This window comes from Brachycentrus maculatus, unplaced genomic scaffold (assembly GCF_059751285.1).
Source record: "Brachycentrus maculatus isolate JH-2025_06_01 unplaced genomic scaffold, ASM5975128v1 h1tg000058l, whole genome shotgun sequence".
NCBI classification, from domain to species: Eukaryota; Metazoa; Arthropoda; class Insecta; order Trichoptera; family Brachycentridae; genus Brachycentrus; species Brachycentrus maculatus.
Window position 1 is genome coordinate 597,760 of NW_028280812.1, and position 21,740 is coordinate 619,499.

At 36.5% G+C, this 21,740-nt stretch overlaps 2 protein-coding genes across 3 annotated transcripts; both read right to left on the reverse strand.

Annotated features, from left to right (window-relative positions):
• Nucleotides 1-1,097: 1,097 nt before the first annotated feature.
• On the reverse strand, nt 1,098-14,363 carry sea (mitochondrial citrate transporter scheggia). Of its 2 annotated transcripts, none has more exons than XM_088278445.1 (6): nt 14,270-14,363; nt 12,951-13,147; nt 5,845-5,977; nt 5,533-5,756; nt 5,015-5,179; nt 1,098-3,953 (listed from the first exon to the last, which is right to left on the reverse strand). In XM_088278445.1, the coding sequence occupies exons 2-6, from the start codon at nt 13,141-13,143 to the stop codon at nt 3,715-3,717; spliced, it is 954 nt and encodes a 317-aa protein (XP_088134571.1). In that variant the 5' UTR covers nt 13,144-13,147; nt 14,270-14,363; the 3' UTR covers nt 1,098-3,714. The 2 variants fall into 2 exon arrangements, with proteins under 2 accessions (XP_088134571.1, XP_088134572.1); XM_088278446.1 differs by having other exon boundaries at nt 14,220-14,361.
• Nucleotides 14,364-15,328: 965 nt separating this feature from the next.
• Snr1 (SWI/SNF related, matrix associated, actin dependent regulator of chromatin, subfamily b, member 1) lies at nt 15,329-19,244 on the reverse strand. The gene is made up of 5 exons (XM_088256168.1): nt 18,873-19,244; nt 18,606-18,796; nt 17,182-17,347; nt 16,603-16,750; nt 15,329-16,363 (listed from the first exon to the last, which is right to left on the reverse strand). Exons 1-5 carry the CDS (start codon nt 18,951-18,953, stop codon nt 15,828-15,830), a joined length of 1,122 nt encoding a protein of 373 aa, XP_088112294.1. The 5' UTR covers nt 18,954-19,244; the 3' UTR covers nt 15,329-15,827.
• Between the last annotated feature and the right edge of the window lie 2,496 nt (nt 19,245-21,740).

A 21,740-nucleotide genomic window follows, 5' to 3' on the forward strand; every position in this document is an offset into this window, starting at 1 on the left:
AGGTCATTAATATCAGAAACATAAAAAATTTAATTATGAATTAAATTATAAATAAAACACTACCACAACACAATACAAACCCGTAGATAGAAACCTCCGCAGCTCCCGAAACTGTGTAGTAGTTAAGATATAATAAATACTAAAGTGATAAACAAAAAAAATAGTGTTTTATTTATAATTTAATAATAAATAAGTGAATACCTGAACAATAAATTTTAATTGTGTATTTACTTACTTTAAGTACTGGAAGCTTATGGAGTGCCTGTGAAATTAGTGGAGCTATTTAAGTCCCTTTACCTCAATAGTGAATGCCATATGAGAGTTGACAATGTTGTCTCGGATTGGTTTGGGGTCTGTACCGGAGTCAGAAAAGGCTGCGTCCTTGCGCCGTTTCTCTTCATCATCCTCATGGATTTGATTATTGGAAAGTCAATACCATCTGACCGAGGTATAACCATCTCCCCCTTCCGGAAACCCTACAACCTAGAGTACGCAGATGATGCTGTTATAATTGATGACTCCGTCGAGGGTCTTCAATTAATCGTCGACCGGGTAAATGGGTACTCTACGCACATGAACCTTACAATAAATGTTGCAAAAACCCATGTGTTCCGCAAGAGCAACCGTGTACTAAGCTTTGAGAATAGGTGTCTGCGGAGAATTTTAGGCGTGCGGTGGTTTGTGATGAATGAAGAGATAAGGCGTAGGACGCAGCAAATCTTGGTCACAACTGTCGTCAATAAAAGGCGATTCAGTTGGCTTGGCCATGTACTCCGCATGCCTCCTGAGAGCCGCCATCAGCTTGCTTCTTTTACAAGGCATCAGGTTCCCGCCGCCCAGGACGACCAGTGCTGACAATTCATCGGCGGTTCTCGTCAGAACTGCGAGACACCGATCTGACTTGGGAGGATGCAAGGGAGCTGGCAGCCGACAGAAAAGCCCGGAGACAGTTTGTCGACTCCATATGCTCCACCCAGGGAGCGGATAGGGTTTAATAATAATTTACTTACCAAATTGTATAACAGAATTCTCTTTTACAGCTTTCAATTTTCAATTGAAAGCTATAAATAAATAAATACAGAAAATAAAACCACAGCTTAAAATTCAACATTTTATTATAACTTTTTATGCTTCAAATAATTTTCTATAAAAGGAAATATACTTTTTTACATTCATTCAAGCAAAAACACTGCACACTCTACGAGTACATCTCCTGACAACACCAAACTGTTCAGGTAACTCGGTACAATAATATCACCCGCTACTTTGTGTATGTACAGACCATGGTGCTTCATTACATATTACGCAAACAATAATGTGATACTAGCAATTCCATTACAGCATTCAATTATTGATGGCAGTTGTATCTTAACTTGAATATTCTAATTCATTCGTCATATAATATTTAAAACAAAAATTACATATGGTTATAAAAAATATATATATTACCAACCGATATGTAATATGGTAAATTCGATAATGACTCATAAGAGAAAATCGGGATGAATGCATGACCTAAAGAAGTATATTTTGTATTTACGTGAGATGAAGAGAATATTAATTTCATCAAAATACTACACATAAACACAGTTACAGTAAAGAGGAAGAATATTCAAGAATGCACATAGTGATGTATTGTATAACTTATGTTACATACTTTTGTATTGTAGAAATAAATAGCTTTGTTTTATGACAATGTAAATAATATTTAATGCGATAAAATAAATTGCTTTAAAATATATAAACTCTGTAAATAAATAAATAATTCTTTGTTATCAAATAAATGACAGGAGTAATGATTGGAATGAAATGTATCTCAGAACTAAACCCGTTCTCTCTCTTTCATTAAACTTACTCGAGAACAAGGTACTTAAGATAAACCCTTTGCTTCACCATCGGTAAATACTTTCAAAAGAATATAGTAGCTAAACATATTGAATATAACAATCTGAATTAAAACAAAAAAGAGGAATTTTGTTTTACAAATCAGCTTATGGGAAATATTAATTTCGAACTCATTATATTTTAAAATCGGGATCACATACCATTTTGAGTCCATTTTGCGCTTAACATGGAAAAATTGCCCTGCATATTTGATATATACATACAATAGAACAGTAAGTTAGTTTTATGAATAATTAGAAAGTATTTTTCAATCACAAAAATGCGCCCAAATTATATTTTCATAAAATAGTGTATAAATATTTAACATTATCAGTGCAAGCTAGACAATGGCCAAAATGTCCAAAAAATAATCATACTAGTACATAAATGCGCAAAAATATATTTATTAATTAAATTTAAACATCGGGAATAATGAATGTTGATGTTGTGTAAAAATATACACAAACTTTTAAACATCAAACTGTCGCACCATGTATATAAATTGGAAGTTCATAAAAATGCACCCTTAACACATAATTGACTATAAATATATTACATCCATGTAGTAATAAATTAGGACATTTTGGTCATCTTATAATATTACTATTATTATTACATATTACATTATGTACATAGAAAAATGTTAACAAAATATATTGACATATTCCTATAAATACTACTATCCGGGAGTACAGCCTGAAGGAAAGTGACCGGATTATACCTGTCTAAGAAATGGTACAAATCCATCGAAATGAGGAAATAAAGCTCTATAATAAGAAGTAATATAGGTGCAGAATTATGGCAGATTCAGTCAGTTTTCTCATTTCTGAATTAAAATATTATCACTTAAACATAAGGTATAATTCAATTTACAACATTTAATCAGAATACATGAAACTAAAGGAAGTTATTAGTAATAGTTTAAATCTCCAATTGAATCCATAACCTTAATGAAAACAAGTGTACGGTGAGAAATTATCATAACATAAAAAATTATTGTGTGTATTACAACACAAAACCTTTTCAAACCGTATCTTCTTCATTATAAAAATCTTTTACTTTAAACAAGCTTTTATTTTGACACATCGAGAGAAACAAGGAATGCTACTATACGTCTAATAGTCGGTTTAATAATTCATGAATTTAAATGTATACCATAACCGTAAAAATGAAGGACCTCATTTGTATTCATTTGTATGGTATACATATATGCATTTTTCTGGTTTAGTGAGCTGATAATGTGAAATGTATGTATCGAATATAGTGGCTCGTTTATAGTAAAAGATGAATTCAAATAGCGAATGAGTTTCTCTTTTTTGTATTCCTGGTTAGTGAAAAATCAAATAAGTACATAACATGGCACTTATTATAAAGCAATATCTCATAAGTCACTCGGAGGAAATTTAAAGGAGGCAAAAAACTGCACAGCATTCATTTTTGTATTATATTTGGTGTAATTATTAAGTAGTCAGGAATAGTCAGCCGGATAAAACAAGCAACAAAAGAATCTAACAATATATGTTTAAAAACAAGAAAAACCTTAGTTTTTCTCTCTAGTCTGAAGCAAACTGTTGTATGGAAGTACAACATGGACTATTGGGCAGGCAGAATGGCTTACGAGGTATTGCTTTATTATGTACTATTTAGTGAGGATGATTATTTAGCTGTATTCAGAGATAAGATAATTGCGAAACATTAATAAAACGTTAAATGAATTGGAATGTTTGTTGGCGTGATATTGCGTTAAGTTCCTCATTTCAGCGTGGCAGTACCGTCGTGCATTACCGACTATTCTAGTTCCCGGAGGCGCGGCTGCGGCGGCGGAGTGTCCTAAGGCCAAATCTTGTTGAAGGCCTCCATGAAGGAGTCGTAGATCATGAAGGTGATGGCGACGTCGAGGCAGACGCGGCCCATGCGCGGGACGGTCCCCTTGTAGAAGGCGAGCGGGCCCTCGTGCTTCCAGATCTTCACGAAGCAGTCCCAGGTGCCCTTGTACTTGGCGGCCTCTAGCCCCTGCATGCGAGTCTTCACCACGTCTATAGGGGTGTTACCAAATACGGACGCCGCACCTGACACAGAACAATTGTGGTTTATCCAAAGTGTCTAGTCGTTTCATGTGATAACAAATACTGTATTCAATATAGAAAGGACTTATATAACATATTGTACACATTATGTTTCCATCCATACAGTTTTTTGAGATAAGAAAATGACCGCTTCGTTTAGTAGTATTATTGTAATACCTTCTGAACTAACTAATTAAAAGAAAGAAAAAAAATACGAACTAGGTAATTATGCCTAGTTATTTTTTTAAAGTTCTTATTTTAAGTAATCATGGTTAATTACTTATAACATGATTACTTGCATCATGCATCAAAATCAAAAGATCAACCGATGATATATTTTAATCCAATTTTATTTTATTTTTAAACTAACATTTATTTGAGTGCAAGAAAATTATGATACAATTACTTTTTACACGTTTTTTCTAAACTGTTTTGTTCAGATATGGTTTTTACATAAGTCAAAATTATTCAATCAACTTTGTAAACCCAGTAAAATCAATTAATGAAAATGGAAATTCAGCAATAAAAATGTACATTAAATACTTTTGTTTGTTTTTATAACATGGTAAAAATGTCAAGTTGATAATTTACATATTTTAATAGAAAATGAAGAAGTTATATGGAAGTAAGCATTCGATCAACTTACTACGCTAAGTACTGGCGGATACTAGTTTGTATGTACTTATTCAACATTCCTAAGGTCAATTAGAAATAATTACGTAGTATAAATTCACATAAATATTCAACATTGGTCGCATTATATAATTTCCTCAGGCATAGACGCCAAAATAAATATTACTACATTTGGAGATGATCAATCAATTATGCCTTTGATAATAATCTGACAGCGAAATGTTCAAAACATAGATTAAAATTGGTAATGCTCAATTTAAAATTTACCAATTTATCATCAGCAAGTTGATGATTCTTGTAACAAAATCTGAGTTTTTTTGCACCATATTATTTACTCTCTTATTGCGAAAGTTCACATTTTAGAAATCTTAAAAGAAATTGAATGTGCGAAATGGATTGGAATTGAGGTATATGCTAATTGTCATCCTTACCGGCGATGGCTCCGAAAGCACCCACTACCACTTTGGGAACGGGTTTGGACGGGTCGCCCCCGCGGTACATGTCCTTCATGGACTCCATGACAAAGAAACGGATGGCCTGGTTGGAACCCTGTTTCATGATGGTCGCTGTCACCCCCTTGTAAACGCCGCCAATACCTGGACAAATACAAATACTCATCATCGGCTATATTGGGACGGGTACAAATCTCCCTGTTTAGTTGCTTTCCGCTACTAGAGCTTGCTTATTTATATTAACACATTCGCGACATTCGATGCCAACAATCGTGAGATGCTATATCAAAAATATTAAATTTATTTTTGTAGATATCAGTACTCTTTGAGTGTAGCATTCTCGTTTATACTCCCTTCGAGACCAGCTATTGCGTTAAAAGGCTGACCATCCAGTCCCTGTCCCCAGCCATTCCAGCTTATGTGATAATATTCGTCAGTCAACACTTTGGACCGCTTTATGCATATTGTTCCTGGCGTCGCGTTACCCCGACACCTACCTTCCTGCTTGACGATGGTGGACACGCCGTGGAAGAAGCCGCGGTACTGCGGCTTGCCGGAGAGCTGGTCGTTGATGAACTTGACCTTGACGGTCTCCATGGGCGTGACGGCCAGGATGGCCTCCGACACGCCGGCGCCGAGCCCGCACAGCAGCCGCGCCCCGGGGGACAGGTTGCCCCGCTCGTCCACCATTCGCTTCTTGAACGCCTCGAAGGCCCCGAATCTGACGACCGCACAAACAATGACCGATGACATATTTGGCGAATGGGTAACATACTGACCGATTAGACAATTCAAGTAAATAAACTAACCTGACAGCGGACTTAGGAATGGACCCATAGAGCAACACGCTGAGACCGCGGTAAAGACCGAAGAAACCGTGGCTTTTAACTGTCTTCTTCACGCAGTCTGCAATACCGGAATACTGCTTCTTCTGGCCCCCACCTGCAATGATGTACAGATCCGTATACTTACTGCCATTAAATATCATTTTATAAAACTGCCAAGTAATATTTATATATATATATATATATATATATATATATATATATATATATATATATATATATATATATATATATATATATATATATATATATATATGTATATATATATATATATATGTATATATATATATTTATATATATATATATATATATATATATATATGTATATATATATATTTATATATATATATATATATATATATATATATATATATATATATATATATATATATATATATATATATATATATATATATATATATATATATATACATATTATTTTTTTATTTTTTTTATTTAACTTTTAATAAAATTAAAATAAATTTATTAAAAAAATTAACTGTGATTAAAAACCCAACTTTTTTCTCATACCTGAGACAGAATAACGTGTGACATAATAATTTAACCTGATGATAATAATACTTCAGTTTCGTAAACAGATTGTCCATGTGATGTCGAGCGGTGGAGGAGAGGAGGGGTGGGGGGGGCGACCTTCGGTCCGCGGAACTCCAAATTATGACAATGCGGCAGGTATGTGGGTAAAGATTCTATTTCATTCGCAAAGACAGGCGCCGCGCCGCGCCGTAGCGTAGTAGGGTAGGCGCTCTACTGCGAAACTGGCGTCGCAGGTTCGATTGGCGCCAATTCCAAAGGTTTTTTAATGCTTATTTTCAATTGGTCTGGATGTTTGAGATGAATTTTTCGAAATTGCCTTCTTTACTTACTATCCTATCCGCAGATTAGCCTCTACAAAGGGGAACTTTATGGGTTATTCCTTTAATTAATAAAATGGTGCGTGTCCAAACGTAACGAATTTCAAATAGATTTTAGAAAACTAATGCGCTTATAAAATACAGTAGGTTTAACGGTTAGCCCTAAAGTCGAAAAATTCGCACGGAATTCCCCTGGATGGCCGTGACTATTTATTTTGATCCTCTCGGGAATCGAGCCCGGGACCACCAGCATGGTAACCTAGCGCGCTAGCCACTACACTATGGAGGCGGATAAATAGAATTATTTAGAGAAATTATGAAAGATTATTAAGTTATGCGATTCGTGATAGTTAGCCGGTTCCTTTGGTCGTTTATATTTATGTATTTTTCTTTAAAATTATTGTTGATACATAAAAATAGTCCGGCCTGTAACCCTGAGCGGACCGCGTGAGGTCGCAGTCGGCAGTCGGCAGTCGGCACTCCGACCGGACCAGGCGTGACCCCGCCGGCGCCACTCTCGTGTTATTATAAGGTGGGGACACGTTACGATGCGAGCATTCGTACGGTCAGTACAGCGCTCCATCGGATGCTAGCCGCGAACGGCGTTACGACGTTACGTTACGGCGAAATGCTCCGGTCAATCCCCACCTTTAGGCACATTGGATAATAATTCCTCCACCGGAGCGCCACTTCCCGGGAGAAGGTCGCGATGTCACGGCCTCGACATGTCCCAGGTCGATCAATTACATTTACATGCATGTGGGACTAAATTTAGAGTAATTTTGTACAAGAAACAAAACCTTTTAAAATAAATTATAAATACTTATCCACGAACGCATTGCGCTGACGTGGTGTCATCTTGATTTTCAATTACATGACAGGACGGCCGGTTCCGCGTGTGTGGTCGTAATGTCGGATATCCAAAAAAAATATATCTCATCGAGAATAGAACCCGGGATGTAAAATGTCACGTGACCCGTGCTCGGAGGTCACTTACACGAGTATTTTTTCAATAATGCCAATTTTATTATCATCTCAATTTGATATTGTATGTAGAAACGTAAATACGAAAACGTATTAGCGTCGGCGTTACGTTAGGGCGAATATTTTTTTTAATTGACTTTGTTACATTTTAAAGAAGTTTTAACAATCGCAAGTCCAGATTAAATGTCCTTTCTTTAGTTCACTAATTACGTGCATGTTGTTATTGAACCGCAAGCGCGTCAATTCGAAACGCAAGAACCGAGTTAATCGTAACAGAATGAAGATTTACTTCAAAAATACATTTCCTCTCTACAAAGCACCGAGTATATCGCTCACTCCTTTCAAGAACGTCATAAATCAAAAAAACTTGATTTTTCAGGAGAACGTTTTTAAAGTTTAAAAATATAATACAATGTATTAAAAAAATATATCAAGCCACTTATTTAACTTTTTACTGTGTAACAGACCTTTTTAGGTAAAACCTGAAGGTTTTTTCTCCATTTGAAAAATATTTAGTATTTTTTAAAAAATAATTAAACAATACATTTTCTTCAAAATGCAAAAACAACACTTTCTGCCCTGTAGCGGGTAAATATTAAATTAAAAATATGCCTCTTTTGCTGGGATATAGTACATTTTCTTGGCATCTTGAAAACATGCACAACTGAAAATTGGCGATTTTTTATTTATGACGTTCTTGAAAGGAGTGAGCGATATGTTTAATAAATAAATACATACATACATATCGCTGGTTAAACGCCAAAAGACCACAACGCAAAAAAGTAAACTCTTTATTCCAAAAATTATATCTAAATCGTCAACATTTTCATATTCGAAAAAGACACCCATGATTCTAGCGTTAGAAATGTCCATTCTAACGCTAGAATCATGGGTGCCTTTCGAATATTAAAATATTGACGATTTAGATAGCATTTTTGAAATAAAGATTTTTTGAGTTGTGACCCTTTGGCATTTAACCAGCGATATATTATATATAGCGTCTAAATCTCAATTATTATGTAAGGAAAACGCGTAAATCTGTTTATTTTTAAATGATTTCTAGACGTAACGGCCTTGTTCACAGTGTACGCAAATCCCACACGGGACGAGCCTGAAATGTGAAAACATCGCAACGAGTCTCCACTTGATTCACAAAAACATTACAAATTGCATGATTAGGAATATGATGCGGTACGTATTGTTCATTCTTTCAATGAGGGAAGTTATTATTCAACTGAGATATGGAATGTTTAGTGTGGTATCAAACTTACAGATAAACAATATTTCATGCTCGATGAATTTGCACTAGTTGATAAAGCAACGTTACGTAGGGAACATTGATGTAAGTGGATAATAATAATTACAACTAACTCGATAGAACATGGCGGAAGTAAAAATAATTTAATCAATAACAATACATTTCAACATTGGCATCACCACGGGGTTGAATATGGAAAATACTATGGAATATGGAAATGTCAACAAGAGATAGTAAACCTACTCGATCCCATCCCAAAAAACTATCAAGTTATCATTAAATGATTATAAAAATAAATGTCTATGTGCCGAAATAATTTCCCTTCTAAATGCCGAATGTCGCTATGCGCTATCGGGTCATCTGGCAACGCGAGAGAAAAGTCGTGAAAAAATTTGTCAAAAGAGCTTATTTTATTGACGTCATCCACCTTCGGTTTATTTTCATCCCTGCGTTAGGTAAACTCGCCATATCCATATTAAATATAAATATAATATCATAAGCAATCGCAGGCCGCGGGGATATGGTACACAACAAATCCGAAAAATGCGATGTTTCCTGAACACGTGAAAAATTTAATTGAAAAAAAATACAAAAGTATGCGTATAAAAACACTATTATTTTAAACAAGTAAGATTTTTAATACTAAAATAAAAACCTTATTTTATTGGTCTTAGTTATAGAATCGTGGGAAAATTATACTCGTACATAATCGATGTCACATTTCGTAACCTCAATGTATAATTCAAAGATATTTTTTTTATTATAAAAGAGAAATATTTGTGTTTTTATTCTAAATAAAAATACTTCAATTTCATGCTATTTCTGTGAGCCTAAGCAGCTTATTATTAGAAATAGGTATCAAATTGTGGTAGAGTGGATTCGAACCGAGAAACTCTGCCTCAAGAGTCCGCGACACTAACCACGGGACCACAACCCGACTTAATAATCGACAATTTATTATTATCATTCACCCTACGGGTGATATGTAGATATTATTGGTTATACTATTATATTATAGTCAAATGGCAGGTAGCGAGCCCTGGGATGCGGATGCTCAGACTTCCATCTACTTTCATATGATAGATGTTTCATCTCGAGTTGAAACACCTAAAGGGTCCGCCAAATAACTTTTTTTTTTCAAAAACAGGGCGCAAAACATCGAGTGTAGCTTCGGCTGTGTGGCACGTAGCGCCGTCCTGTTGAAACCAAATGTTGCCAATATCCTCCTCTTCAATTTTTGTGAACAAAAATCCGTTCAACATGGCCCGATAACGATCGCCATTGACTGTAACGGCCACTCCTTGCTCATTTTCAAAGAAAAATGGCCCAATTATGCCTCTGGACCAAAATCCGCACCAAACAGTGACTCGTTTTGGGTGTACCGGCTTTTCAATGTATGCGTGCGGGTTTTCTGTGCCCCAAATACGACAATTTTGCTTGTTTACATACCCGCCAAGATCAAAATGAGCTTCATCCGAAAAGATGATTTTTTTGGCAAAATCGGCATCTTCTGTAAGTCGATCGCAGGCCCACTCAGCGAAGCGAAAACGCATTGGATGGTCAGTTGGCTTCAACTCCTGAACCAATTGGACTTTGTATGGCGTCATACCAAGGTCTTTATGCAAAATTCGTCTCAATGATGTCTCCGAAATGTTCAATTGTTGAGAACGACGGTGAATTGATGTTGATGGCGCTTCACGCACACTTTCTGCCACAACATCGATATTCTCGGGTGTACGCACTGTTTTTGGCTTTTCACGCTTTGGTTTATCGATGAGGATGCCAGTTTCTTTCACTTTTTTCACAAGATAACGAACATACGGAGCTGACGGTGCTTCTCTTCTTCCAAAAACCGTACGCAATTTTCGCACACATTCTGCAACATTACCATGATTTTCAAAGTAATGTCGCAATATTTCCCAGCGTTGTTCAAGCGTATACACAACCATATTCGCTCAGCGGAAGGATAAAACTAATTATCTGTCAAATCAGACATGAGCTAAGTGTTACCATTCACGAAATAAGCACTAGTTGAAAAAAAAAACTTTAGATGGCGGACCCTATATAATATAATACTTAATATTCATTGGAAAAGATCGAGCGGTTTGAGAAAACACTAAGGAATGGTGAATTTAAAAAATACAATAATACGCACTGTTTGGAAGGCGTGTGCTCCTTAAAAAAAAAATTACTTAAAAAACGGATACTTCATAACCCTAATCACATCGGAATACCGACCTACTTTCATAAAATTAGTAATGATAGATAAAACATATTTTCTGATGAACTCTGTACCCGTTGGGTCTCGGTGAGCGAAGGATATAATCTCCACAAAGATGGAAAAACAGATGAGAGCAGTCGACGAACTCGCGAAGCGGAGTGCAAGCTTCGCGAGCGTCCAATTCAGTTTGTACGTATTCGTCTTTTTCATTTAACTTAGCACTTACCAGAGTAAGGTCAGGTGTCAAATGGAAAAGACTGTACCTCCATTTACTTTTAGAAAATCCGGGTAGCTAGAGACCAAAACATCGCCCGGAGGCATACGGAAGGAAATAAACTAGCTAACTAACTAACCATCACGCCGCTTCCCCGCAGGGGTAGGCAGAGAGAATCGAACACCACACCACTCTGTCTTTGCAAAAATTCTTCCACATGAATGCATCTCCTCATACATACCCGACGATTGTTACGACTCCTGACCCGGCCACTTTCAAGGAAGGAAGGAAATAAACTTGATGAAAATGGAATCAACGGGAATAGACGGGCTGTAAAAAAATTGCAATCTGTGATAAGTGCAGTTATAAGATTATCCCGGCTGCTCCGGTTAGGAGGGGAGTAATTAGTCGATAAAATGAAATCTGGTAATTATCGAACATTCATAACCGGCGAGTTGTATACGGGGAGCGGTAAACGATTACGATAAACTAAAAGCAGAGCTCTACGTAATAACCGCGATGAGATAACGCCGAGAGCAAGGTTCGAATGTTAACCTGTTTACCGGTTGCTTCAACGTTCAAAGCCGCGGAACCGATCACGTTCAATCGATAACAAATAATATTTTTACTATGATTTCTGAAGCGACCCGCCGCGTGGGATCTGAATACGTTATTTTTAAACCGATACTAAAAATTAGATGCTTTATAAACGCGGCAATCTTCCAGAAAATTTTAAGTTATTTTCTTTGAACCAATATAATATTAATAGAAAAATGATTGCGGTTACCATACTGAAACACTTACTAAATTAAAAGAAACATTGCGTTCTTAACTTGCAATCAATCAATTAAACTAAAATTAAAATTCAAACATTTTACATATATTTACATACCGTATGTTTTTACTATTTCAATTTCGGGATAAAAATTGAAGAATACCTTGAAATTGATCGCAAACCAAACTGACGAGATGATATAAGTCCTATATCAAGTTTTGTACCTCATTCCAAAACACTTCACACCGAACTGATGAGATACTAAAAGACAGGAAACGTTTTAAATTTGAAATATTGTTGGTATCTTTTCTTAATTTATTATAGATTAAAAAAAAGCATCGGGTTAACTGACTTAATTCATAAAAATATGTATCTACAGTCAATTCCGATCGAATTTTCTTGTTAAGCAAAATTACGTTCCAAAATAGATAGTCATTATTTCTTTGAATAGTGAACGAAGTTTTTTTAAACCCTTATCCGCACCCAAATGATGCATAGGGCACTGCATCATATAAAAGCAGTGCTATCTTGATCGTTAACACACGAAGGAAAGGTGATCAGCCCTCCACTTCTGGTATCGGTCCAGGGTTATATCGAATAAATATAAGAATGAAAAACGAAGTTTAGTGACGAGTAAGGTGTAATGTGGATTCCGCGATACCGCGCGGGCGACAATTGGTTACCAATCCGGGAATAGCCGGTTGGACCGGGACCGGGACCGGGTTAATGGAAATACGCTAACATACCCTTCTCGTCGAGTTGGAGCTGCGTTTTGACGTACTCCGTGGGGAAGGTGATGCAGATCTCGATGCCTCCGGTGATGCCTCCCGCTACGATGCCCTTGAGCGCCACGCTGCCCGGCTGCGCCGCGGCGGCCGCCATGGCGCCCTCGGCCCACGGCCGCCGGAACGGGCTCCCGCTCTTCTCCATACCCGGCATACACCTGCCCGCCACATCGTAGCACATTAATATATGTCCCTAATCATATTCTCTTCTTCCAACTAGATACATTTTCGCTTCATCAAACGTCAAATATATCAATAAAAAATACAATAACTTCGTTATACGCAAATCATCACAACTGTAGAAAAGCAACCGTTATGAAAAGGGGGGACGTATCAGTTCGGTACTGACTCGTTCCCCTTTCTATAACACCACTGATGGATCATCGTCAGTGCGGCCTTCGTGAGAATGTTTTCTAGAAATTCAAACGTTCGTCCAATTTAAAATTGAATAAAAAAAATATTGTCCGTTCGCTAAGTTATAATTTTCTATTTGCAATAATCAAAAAATTTTCGTCGGCGAGGGGGGGAGACTGGATATATTTACTCCATATTATTTTCGCGTCTCGGGAACCTCAGGACCTCCCTTTTCCGGTGTCACGTTAGAAAGGGGGCCCCCGTGGACTTGGGGCCCTCGTTCATTCGACGCCCTCAACCCTCCCCTGAGAAGACCGGTACCGAATTATTCTCATCGTAGAATAGTGTCGTTACCTATATAATATTGAGCCGGATCTATTTATAAGGGCTCAGAGGACGCGGAGTAGGACCCGAGCATGCTGATTTCTGTCTTCTTCCACTGTCGACATTTTTGCAACCCTCCATCCAACAAATAATTAGTTTTGAAAGTACTTTAGCTCGTGTTTACTCGAATATTGTTACTGGGCTTTTCCAAGTAATATATAACGTATAAATTTTAATTGATCAATTGTAATATTTTTTAAGTTTTACGTAAATTTCATTTTTGACACGTTTTTCTTTTTAATCGATAACACTTCAAACTATCGCGGATCGCGCGATTCTAGATTAAAGTAACATAAACCATGATCAGCATTAAAGAAAAGAAACAAAGAAAAATACATTTTTATAAGTTCTCATAAATAATACGCTCGTTGAATTATATCATCACAAAAACTTATGTTCGTGAATTGTGACAGAATAACATACCGAAGAGGAAACGTGTTTTCTCGTATCATATAAATAAATTATTGTATAAATAAGTTGCAAAGTATTTACTTAATATCACAGCACAGGAAACGCTACGAAAAGTTAGTATTTTTATGTACTTTATTATAACGCGCTCCCGGGTTACTCGAAACTGCACTACAACACCCCGCAACACCTCACCCACACAGCCTGAAACGCCTGAAATCAAATGACAAAACCACAGAAAAATCATGACGGCTTGATAACTTAACATTGAAAATGCTGCCAGTGAAACAAAAATTGTTTCAGTACCTACCATTAGTAAGCTAGTACTTACCTACAATACGAATGTACCCGAAGTTCAAGCTACCATAATATTCACGGCGTGTGGTTTAGCAATAGCAACCTTTATTATTACAAATGGAATCAAAACCATATTTCGACATAAAGTGTTACGAAAGAATGATTCAAAAAATATTTTTTTTTATGTATGGAATTTTACTGTAGGTTAAACTTTACTACCGCGATAAAGATTTTATGACTACCATTACCAAATCATTCCATGTACAGTAAAACCTTTATCGTTTTTAAAGGGACCTTTTGAAATAAATTATGAATGCTGGAAAACAATGAATACGGGATTAAGAAGTTAATGTGGTGACAGAGAAACAATATATTTTTGTATGAAATGAACTCAGGGTAAAAGAAATAAACGACACATCAGGGAAAACGATAATTCGAGGAACGATAGATAAAAGTTTCACTGTATACTATTCTGTTTATCTGTGCAAAATTATTTCATGCGTGTCAATGTTAGTTCCATAAGTCTCATTGAATTATTATAAAAGGTTATCCCCACTTCCTTCGACCTTACCTGCTGGCGAAAATTCATTCATTTTGCTTTTTTGTGACAAGTGTTACCCTTTTACTGGTCCAATGTCGAATCTCATTTGACATCGATTTTTTCCTCTTAGGTCCCATGTCGGATGTTATTTGATATTTTTTTCATCATTAGTATTATTTATTTAAAATGCAAGCTTACATTCTTGTCACGTACATATCTATTACAACAGTATGTGGAGCAGATGATTTTTTTCAAATTGGAATGCAACTGTCTACCTAGATTTTTTCTTCAATTTTGGGGAACCGTAAAGGGTTAATGAACAGTGTTAATGCCAGGCCAGGGGTTGATAAAACAATTTTTTTTTTTTAATATTTATTATTATACATAAAAAGATAAAAAAACTTATTAAATACATAGTACTTCTTATTTACCTTACACACATACATATTATTTATACATATACATACATAGAGAGTTGTTTCTCCGGATCCAACATTTTTCATTGAATGTTTTATTTTAGAATTGGTATAAATGAACAAAGGTTTTCTTAACACACCAAATGTAGAAAAATAAATAAATATGTACATCCAACATAATATACCTCCCAACTGTGATCCCCTGTACTACTGATTCTTTATTAAAAAATACGTTTTCAAATGTATCTTTTAATTATTTCTCCTTTTTGTTTACAAAAAAGGTAACAAGTTTTGGCAAAAATACATTTCAATACTTGCAAATTAGTACAATCCAACGGTTCATAATACAAAATTATATGTACACCGCATTAATACATCGTCTACACCCAGATCCATACGGAACACCAAGTTAATCTCATCTCGTATTTTAGGTCTCGCTTACCAGCCTGGCGTGGTGTTGGCTAGTCGTCGCATGCGTCTCGTATTGCGGTCCTGGTCGCGGATTTTCTTCTCCATCTCGGCATCGGTCAGCGTTTCCAGGAAGGGGGCCCACGCGTCCCCCTCGCCGGGCGGCCGGAAGGGCACGTCGATGGTGGGCAGCGGAGCCTCGCTGAAGGCGTAAGTACGCTGATGCCAGCCGAGCTGCCCGCGCACACTGTACGCAATGGCCGTCACAAACTCGCCTCCCAGTCCGAGCTCGGCGCACAACTTCTGCGCAAATTCCTCGGGATTGTTATCCGGCTGCGACATGTCCCACTCGGCCTGATCCACCAGCGAGGTGTTGCCCACGTGGATGTTGAGCTTGATGAGCACGCGCTGGTCCGCCTGCTCCGCCAGCAGCGCGGGCGGCTCGCAGGGAAAGGCCTCCAGCTGCTGGCGCAGGGAGGACGCAATGGCCGGCACAAATGCCACGGGGTTCAAGTCTAGATCGTCGCACAGCACCTCAGCAAACTGTTCCGGAGTTATGATCGACTCTGAAATCAAAACTTTACTTTCAAATACAACATTAAAATGATGATGAACAGTCGTGTTACTTTTCAAAATACCATCATATAAGATCAAAGCTTCAAAAATCATAATCCGAACACTCGAGAGATCCAATCAGAGATTGTCTCCGCCTCGGGCTCTAGAATTCACTTCTCAGTTTAAATCATCGGTCAGAATTACAGCTAAAATTCCTGACATAGATATGCTGTATGTGTAATATAATCACCATTCTTATTCCATGTGAAAGTGTCCCTGAGTTTATGTCCATCTATTTCCATGTCGAGGCGGATGGGAACAAGGAGCTGCTTTTGAGAGGCGTTCTCCAAGTTGGCCACCATATCCGTATCATCAAAGCATAATGGGAATGTTCGAATCTAGAAAGATATTAAATAAAGTATTTATTCATAACATATTTAGGGGTGTCCAATCTGTTAAAATAGCGAAGGAATTTAAAACAATATATCAAATCAAATCTCACTTCACAATTAACAACAAAAAATCAATACTCATGCAAAATACATACCATAATTTAGAATATACATATTCCAGTAAAAATGGCAAATTATTAATTTAATTAACAGTATACATATTAAGTTAAATGCAAGATTTATTTCGTAAAATATAAAGGAATAAATAAGTTATAATTATAAATACAAACAGTCCAAGGCGATAGTAAATAATACATACATATCCATTTTAAATTCAATATCAATTAAATTTGTATACATTTTACATACATTTATTGTTACTTCAAACATTCATTCAAGTAAGATATGTATAAAAGAATATGGCAGTGATTTGTCACCTTTTTACTATGAACTCTGTTCCTGTTGATGGGCGTGGCTTGCGGCACAGCGTCGAGATGCGAGGAGTTGGGCACCGCCGGGAGCCAAGCCGAGTGCGGCGGCTTCTTGGACTTGCTCTCGCGCGGAGTGCTGGTCTCCGACGCGCCTACGGATACGGCCTTGTACCTGCCGACAACACACCATTACTCACAAGACGGGACGTCTGTTTTGTGCGCCACATAAACTCCTGGTCAAATCTTCTACTTCAGCTACGCCGGCACTCCAGATCAACATCTAAATATAACAATGAAAAAACATTATCTTAATACTTGATCTTGACCAGAAATCGCGAGTAGTTGAAACTAAAATGAATATATAAAGCACTAAATTTGAAATTTTATAACACAAACTAATTACCCACTGAATGTGAAGTGATATACATCGTTAATTATTTCCAAGAAGCATCTCAGGCAGCACACGGATGCAGGAATTTTAACCTTTGTGTTTAAAATTCCATTACAAGAAATATTAGCACGTATTTAGCTTACAATACTAGTATCGGGCTATACACATTAAAAGTTTTCAACAGTTATATTCTCTCCATTAATACTTTTGATAATTTGATATATGATATGGAGAACAAGAAATATTAACATGTATTTAGCTTACAATACTAGTATCGGGCTATACACATTAAAAGTTTTCAACAGTTATATTCTCTCCATTAATACTTTTGATAATTTGATATATGATATGGAGAACAAGAAATATTAGCATGTATTTAGCTTACAATACTAGTATCGGGCTATACACATTAAAAGTTTTCAACAGTTATATTCTCTCCATTAATACTTTTGATAATTTGATATATGATATGGAGAACAAGAAATATTAGCATGTATTTAGCTTACAATACTAGTATCGGGCTATACACATTAAAAGTTTTCAACAGTTAGAATTTATAAGACCTGCGTAAGACCGATTGTGACATATGGCACAGAAACAAGAGCCGACAAATGAAGACTCTCTGAAATAAGAAAAATCTGCGATGTTGAAGATGTTGTGCGATGGGGAAGAGAAATAGACATTTCTGGAGAACTCATGTGGGAAGAGCGAGTTCGGATCGAATGGTGAGGATAGCAGCGGATAGCAGCGGACAGCAGCATAAACGGGAGTCTGCTCACCAGGAAGACCACCTAAACGTCTTCCACCTCCCAGGAGTGGACCGGAGAATGACAGAACATAGTCCTAAATAAAGAGGAAGAAGAAGAAGAAGATGATATTAAAACCATAAGGTTATTAGTGTATGTAAAATAATACATGTGAGTAATGTATTTTTTTGTAGCGACACTGGCTCCTGTTGCCAACAGGCAAATCCCTAATATGCTCTTACTGTGCTTTAGGTACAATAGGGCACAATACAAAATGTGTATTCGGTCCTTACTTTTCGTCGTTCCCCTCGATAATATCCTCCACTTCAGAAGCCTTCAGCAGCGACACGGAAGAGGACAGCACGTGCGCGCCGAGCCCGGCATCCACCAGGCGCTTGCGCTCCTCGTTGCTCAGCGTCCGCCGTACCATCCCGGGATACTTCTTGTAAAGAGACCCGCGGAACAGCCGCAGGTAGTTCCCCACCTATAAACGAATATCATTCATAATACTGCGTAAAAGTAACGTACTTTCCGAAATCGAGAGACGATATTATACGTACCTCTGAACCCACGCAATAGAACTCGCCGCCATCCTCAACTTGGAAACTTATCGGTTTATCTCCGTAAGTCCGCATCGACATGTTAATATTCAGACGTAGTTTTAGTTGATAATAAGATTTCTAGGGTTATCAGCCCCAGAAAGTATGCCGGGGTGAACCTTAAAGTTAAAACCCCGTTGAATATCAACAAATTAATTGTGCCCTAGTTTAATTTTATTTGTTGGAAAAACAATCTGAAATATTTATTTACTACTTTTTTCGAATAATAATTAATAATCTAATAGAAAAATACATAGTTTTAAAATGAAAAGCAACACGCAAACTACCGAAACAATTCACCAAACACCCATACACAGACTAACTAATTTATATAAAGACCGCCAACTGCCTCGATTTTTTATGGCTGGAAGTGATATTCGCCAGCGGCCGGAAGTGACGTAAACGGCTAGAAATACTAAGCTCCCGGCTGGGCGTGACTTCGCCGCGGCTGAATGTCGAATCCACCCGCCGAAATATTTATCATTCATTTTTCAGGTTAAATGATATTTATATTGAAATTTGTTGTATTACATATTTTCAAAATTATAATATTAATATTACAAAGAAGACATTTCACTATCTAAATTTATTTATTTCAGTGTAAACAAAAATAGAAAGGTCACGGCTAAAACGCGACATTTATAAAAAGAGTTCAGGCGATTAATAATGGTTACTCAACTCAGCCTTACAACGGTAAATGGTAATGGCAACTTTTTTGAAATAATTATTTCAAACTATGTATAAATATAAGACTTTTCAACAAAAACAAAAACGATAGAATTTTCAAATTACTATATTATAATTAAAATTCTAGAAAATACAATATTTTAAAAGGGCGGAAGGAGTGCCCACCACTTCCTGAAGTTATGTTTCTTAACGGGGGTGCCAGCGCCCCTTTGTGGGCGTTTTGGAAGTCTGGCTAGGCGTTTTTAATTTTTTTGCATTTGGGGGTGCTGCAGAAATTCAAGGGAGCGTTGTGTTAAGTAAGAAAAACTACACTTTCATACGCAAAATTTAACTTTAACTTTGGCATAATACTCAATATTATCAAGTTCTTCATATACGGATTTCTATTTTTCTATCGATAATTGTCTATAACCATAGTCTGTGTATATTTATTTGAAATATTTGAAGAACTTGTTGGTATCTCTTATATTTCGTTCCCGTTTTGGTGTTTTGGTTAGTGTATTAGTGTGTCTCGTCATTTTCTGGTCGTTTTTTGAACAATCTGACGTTTACGAGTCGACCCCCCCTGCACCCATAGACCACAGACTAACTAATTTATATAAAGACCGCCAACTGCCTCGATTTTTTATGGCTAGAAATGATATTTGCCAGCGGCCAGAAGTGACGTAAACGGCTAGAAGAACTAAGCTCCCGGCTGGGCGTGACTTCGCCGCGGCTGAATGTCAAATCCACCCGCCGAAATATTTATCATTCATTTTTCAGGTTAAATGGTATTTATATTGAAATTTGTTGTATTATATATTTTCAAAATTATAATATCAATATTACAAAGAAGATATTTCACTATCTAAATTTATTTATTTCAGTGTAAACAAAAATAGAAAGGTCACGGCTAAAACGCGACATTTATAAAAAGAGTTCAGGTGATTAATAATGGTTACTCAACTTAGCCTTACAATTGTAAATGGTAATGGTAACTTTTTTGAAATTATTATCTCAAACTATGTATAAATATAAGGCTTTTCAACAAAAAAAAACGATAAAATTTTCAAATTACTATATTATATATAAAATTCTAAAAAATACAATATTTTAAAAGGGCGGGAGGAGTGTCCACCACTTCCTGAAGTTATGTTTCTTAACGGGGGTGCCAGCGCCCCTTTGTGGGCGTTTTGGAAGTCTGGCTAGGCGTTTTTAAATTTTTTGCATTTGGGGGGTGCTGCAGAAGTTCAAGGGAGCGCTGTATCAAGTTAGAAAAACTACACTTTCATACGCAAAATTTAACTTTAACTTTGGCATAATACTCAATATTATCAAGTTCTTCATATCCGGATTTCTATTTTTCTATCGATAATTGTCTATAACCATAGTTTGTCTATATTTATTTGAAATATTTGAACAACTTGTTGATATCTCGTATTTTTCGTTCCCGTTTTGGTGTTTTTGTTAGTGTATTAGTGTATCTCGTCATTTCTGGTCGTTTTTTGAACAATCTGACGTTTACGAGTCGACCCCCCCTGCCATAGACGAAGTGAGGATTAAGATCAAAGACTAATTTATTGATGAAAATTCTTCTTCTTCTTCTTCTTATATGGCTGTTCACCCTTCATAAGTGTCTATTTATTGTTACACTTTTTTAGGTACATTTGATTTATTGTCGTCAAAATGATGAGGATATAAGACGCCAGTACTGTTCCCATTGCGTGCAGTCCAATATGCCACGCCACTTGGGCCACTGATATACGCTTGTAAAGACGAGAATATTTCAAGTCCTATGTGAGTAGCAATAAGTCAATAAATTTTGGTGTAAATTTTAAATTTATGCAGTTTTTTTTATATGTAGTGTTGCGATTGCCAGCGAGCTGATCTTCTTACGTCTTCTCTCGAGAATATTTGCTGTGGTTAACAATATTTATATTTATATATAGTTATTTTATGTAATATATAACAAAATATGCGTGACTAAGTATAGCATCCATCACTTAGTCATGCCGGAATAAAAATTATCTTTAATATTTAATATCTTCAGCACTACGCGTTTATGCACCGTGTGTACCAAGTTTTTAAACGCCTGGTGCACAAACAAATGTCATTCCACCGATATCGATTTGCAACACATGTCCATTTTAATTTTTTCCTTAA